Source organism: Rhagoletis pomonella, unplaced genomic scaffold (assembly GCF_013731165.1).
Source record: "Rhagoletis pomonella isolate Grant_MI unplaced genomic scaffold, Rhpom_1.0 Rhpom_scaffold_00014, whole genome shotgun sequence".
In the NCBI taxonomy this organism is placed as follows: domain Eukaryota; kingdom Metazoa; phylum Arthropoda; class Insecta; order Diptera; family Tephritidae; genus Rhagoletis; species Rhagoletis pomonella.
Genome location: NW_023458568.1, coordinates 13,551,480 through 13,556,406, shown reverse-complemented (window position 1 = coordinate 13,556,406; position 4,927 = coordinate 13,551,480). Strand labels below are relative to the sequence as shown.

The 4,927-nt window shown below is 35.2% G+C and overlaps 1 protein-coding gene across 1 annotated transcript in view; it reads right to left on the bottom strand.

The window, feature by feature from the left end:
- Positions 1-998: 998 nt before the first annotated feature.
- LOC118749252 overlaps positions 999-4,927 on the bottom strand; it is a 26,031-nt gene continuing 22,102 nt past the window's right edge. Inside the window, exons 3-4 of the mRNA XM_036484053.1 lie at positions 1,251-1,419; positions 999-1,192 (exon numbers count right to left, since the gene is read on the bottom strand). Of these exons, the coding sequence (XP_036339946.1) occupies positions 1,045-1,192; positions 1,251-1,419 (317 nt within the window). The 3' untranslated portion in view covers positions 999-1,044. The remainder of the gene's footprint in view (positions 1,193-1,250; positions 1,420-4,927) is intronic.

Sequence of the window (4,927 nt, the reverse complement as noted above, 5' to 3'; positions counted from 1 at the left end):
CTCAGAAGTCTTCTCTGTATAATATCTTCTTGCTCCACAATAATAGCCGCGTACATAATAATTATTTCCTCCATGAATAATGCAATGGATACTATTATGATATGCATACGCAAATAATAACTTTTTAACACACCTGTTGAAGCAAATAAAATGGTTTCACAGTTTTCAATTAGTAAAATTTTGCAACTTTTTTCTGCAAAATTATTAAATTTGAATATATTAACATATGTTTTAGCGTTGTCACGTACTCAATAGGTCATCACAAAAATAATAGCAATTGTCACCGTTGGAGCTTTCAAATTGCCCTCTGCATACCTAAACGTGACAATTGATTATAAACATGACAATAGTGATAGCAGCGAGTTTTGTCATTGCACCCGAATAGGTCTGTTAGTTTAAATGCCCGAGCCGGCTGGTTTTAACCAAGTTTAGCCAATCAAATGTCAGCCAGCTGATCTAAATTTAAACTTGCACTGAAAAACTGTAGTTTGCTCAGAAAACAATTTCCTCGCTCCCTCTTGACAAAATCGGCTCCCTTAGCAAGGCCTTGTGTGTGAGTGCGTATGTGTGTGCAACCTTTCGTAAGGCAGTGCCAAAACTCGAATGCCACTAGTGAGCAAAACTTTTATTAATAAATCATGAATTTGCATTATTTTTGAAAACTGAGAATAACGTTTTAAATACACAAACGATTCTAAACTTACATACGAATAGGATGATTTCAATCAGTATTTATAAACCGCACTATAAGAAAAAGTCTAACTTGCGCAACCTGGTTGAAAACTAATATCTGACCGTGGTTGCGTACATTTGGCACCATCAGCGTAGCCAGAATGAAATTTACATTGACATTTCAGGGTACTATTTTATATATATATAAGGAAAACTTGAAAGTTAAGCTGCCAAAACTTGTTCAACGGCTCTTTCAAATAATTAACGGCATTAAGTACATATAATTTTCCCTTGAGTTACATCGCTTCTTTCAACTTAATTCGCTATTTAATTTAAATGCTCATTCCTGAAACTTATTTTAGTTCGTTTTTGTTACACATTGATTTGAAATGCCTCCCGTTGTAACTTCTGATTTCCCCGCATCCGTGGTGAAGTTTGTGTTTTTGATTTGTCGTTGATGTCTGAAAAACGCGCCGGGGGATTTATGTGATCCTGATAGTTTTGAGGATAGTTGGATATGCTGAATTGTAACAAAAGAAAAAAAATAATTTATGAAGAATACGAGTATAATTTCTTACCTAAATGTAGTTTCTTCGTTGTGACTCGAATAACCGCTGGAACTGCGAACATGACGTTTGCCACTGGTGCCAGACTTGCCGCCTTTACGTGCCACAAATGGCGGTTTCGATTTTCTCGTCAAACTTGTCGGCGTAGTCTCCGATGATGAAGATGTTTCGTCTTGCGTATCTATTTATTCAAATAGTAAATTTTTTTTTAAATAATATGCCAATGTTAGGGGCGTCCTTATTTTGATCTTGCGCATATGAAAGCTTGTACCTTTCGTTGTCAACTTTTTTCGAAAGGAGGATACAACGAAATTAATGTTAACATATTTTTAGCATTCCAAGTTTAATTTTGGCGAAAAATATTTAGTAACTTTATTGCTGCATGAAGTAAAGATTTTGATAACAGTTGTATGCCTTTTAGACGGGCTTCACGAACTTTATTGGACGACTTTTGCTTTAGATCATAATAAACTAGACATCTTTACATTTTTATTTGTTCCATCATATTTCAATCTTATTTTATTATAATTTTTTTACCAAAACTAATTGATATACGTGACTATTTAATTTTTCGATAATTTATACTCGAAGTATTGAGACTCAGTTGTTCGATCATACTAGCATTGAAAAACATGGAGCTCTTGGGCTAAAGCTTTGGTTTCCTCGAAAGCGGTAACGTAAACAGCGGTTCTAACTTTACATTGTCAAAAACGTTGCCATGTATACAGGGTGTCCCAGAAGTAACGTGCCAAACTTTTCCCTAAAGTAGGTGGGGGGGGGGGAACCATCATAAAATTAGGACTATTTTGGGATTTTTAACTTTTTGATATTTTCTTCCCCAACTTTGACTATCTCTGGTGAAAAAAAATGTACTGAGCTATAACTTTACATTACGAAAAAAAATTGTTCATTTAATAAAGATTTCAGAAAGGTGCCACTCTTAAGGCCCGTCCACATAGAACTTTGGCGTTGCGTTGGCGTTGACGTCACTTCAACAGCTGACTATGAATACATGCATTCAAATGCAGCCGTCCCCATAGCCAAAATTCGACAACGCTCACGCCAACACAAAGCAAAAAGATAGCCAACTCTCAACCTTTCGCGTGCGTCGCTCGTCAGCTGTTGCAAATAAATAAAATTATGTGAAATATTTTTCCTTTTTAATCAAGTGCGGGCAAGAAATATCGTTTTTAATGCAATTCTTGATATGAAATATTAATTTATCTATCGTTAGTATGTTAATTTAGTGGCCCAAGCATTCGCTGCCAAGCGTTCTTTGTAGCAAGCATACTTTTAACGTGCGTTCTGTCAAACCAACGCCAACGCCAAAGCCAAACTCGGTTAAAACAATAAATAGCACATCCCAAAATATAAAACAGAAAATAGAAAAAACCAAACTAATCTTCCTCCTAAAAATGCTGAACATATTTAGAAACAACACAAGCAAACATGAATATTAGAGCAGCAAAAAATAGTTTGCACCACACAGAAATCTAAACTAAAGCGCACACTAAGTGAATCGGAGTTTATCAAGTTCATACAAAAACAAAACCTTTTATGTCATAAGATCGCGAAGGAGAAAGAATCAACTCTCACCTCTAAAATTGAGAAAATAAAACAGGAAAAAATACGAAAACTGGGCAAAAACATCAACGACAACTGGTTCGTAAACAAAACCAGCATCGTCTTTCCCCAGGAGGTGAAGTGGCTCCTCTCATTAGGAAAGAAATTCACGCTGCCAACAACAAAATCCAACTTCTCGGCAGTTCACACGATTGCAGAAATGGAGCAAGTGATTTAGACGATAAGTAATGATAGAGAAAAAGAATTAGCGAGAAATAAACTAAGCAATATAATTTTACAATTCAAACGCAATATAAAAAATAATGTAGCCGAAAAGTTCATTTTAGAAGCATACAAAAAAAACAAAAACATTCCTCCAAGCACACACTAACAACATCACCATAACAGAGGCAGACAAGGGGAATAAAACAGTGGCAATGTACAAAACAGAATACGTAGAAAAAATAGAAAACCTACTAGGAGAGAAGAACACGTACAAAACAATACTAGCAGATCCCACAAATACTTTGCAAAGAAAAAATAACAACATAGTGGATGACTTATACAAATGCAAATACATAAACGCAAAAGAAAAGCGACATCTTACCAGCATTGCAGCAACGGCTCCCAGACTTTATGGGTTGCCAAAAATCCATAAGCCAGAAATCCCTCTACGTCCTATTGCCTCGTCCTGTAAAGTCCCATGTTCAAACTTGTCTAAATATGTTGGAGAAATCCTAAAGCCACTCATCTCCGAAGACTACAATATAAAAAATTCGTTTGAATTAAAAAATAAGCTGTCCGATGTAAATGTATGTGAAGAAGATGCACTTGTTTCGTTTGATGTCGTATCTCTGTTTACAAATATACCAACAGCCTTAGCTTCAAGAATAATTATGAGAAAATAGGCAAAAATAGAAAATATGACGATGATTCCTAAGAACAAGTTCCTAAGTATTCAAGACTTATGTCTCAAGGACAACAATTACTTCGTCTGTAACAATAAATTCTATTCTCAAACCTTCGGAATGCCAATGGGCAACCCTTTCTCCCACTATTTCTGATATTGTCATGGAAGAATTACTTGACAATACCATTTCGGAGCTAAAACACTCAAACATCGATATTAAATTTATATCCAAATATGTAGACGATATCTTTGCTATAGTTAAACGAAAAGACGTGAATATAATCTTAAAAACCCTTAACAAATACCACCACAAACTCCAATTCACCATGGAAATGGAATATAAGGCCAGCATCCTCTTTCTTGACGTTCACATCTACAGGGAAAGAAATAATCTCCTACTGGACTGGTACTCAAAACCGTCGTCTTCGGGTCGTCTGATTAATTTGTTATCTTCACAACCTACAAAATACAAAATCAATACTTCTAAAAATTTAATACACAAAGTACTCACATTAGTGGCAGGAAATTTCACGACATAAACATACAAAAACTCAAAAAGATCCTAAAAAGTAATAGCTACCCAGAAAAGTTAACACGCGACTTAATAAAACAAAAAACTACAGAAATAAAGGGCTACCTTAATAAAACGTCGAATAAAGTAACAACAAACACCACAAATCTATATTTCAGTGTTACTTACATTCCGCAGTTGTCCGAAAACTTAAACCAACACATTGCTAAACAACAGAACATAACGCTAGCATAGAAATGCAATTGCACTTTATCCACAATATTTACAAAAACAAAATCCCCTATAGAATTCAAACAACAAAACAATGTGGTTTATGAAATAAAGTGCAATGGTAACGAAGCCGAAAACTGCGACAAAGTGTACATCGGAACAACCAAGCGAGCTCTGGGTACTCGTCTAAGCGAACACGAAGCAGACATAAAAAAAAAAAACAAAGAAACAGCACAGCGCTAGCGCAGCATATTAATACCAGTGGCCATACAGCCGATTTGGCGAACGCAAGAATACTTGCTGTAGAGAAAAGAACAAAAACAAGATTCACATTAGAAAGCTTAAGAATAATGCAGAAAATGGACAATGCAATGAACAAGAAAGAGGATACTGATGACATCGCTGCAGTTTATTTATCTTATCTTACTCTTACTAATATTATAAATGTGAAAGTTTGTATGTTTGGATGTTTGA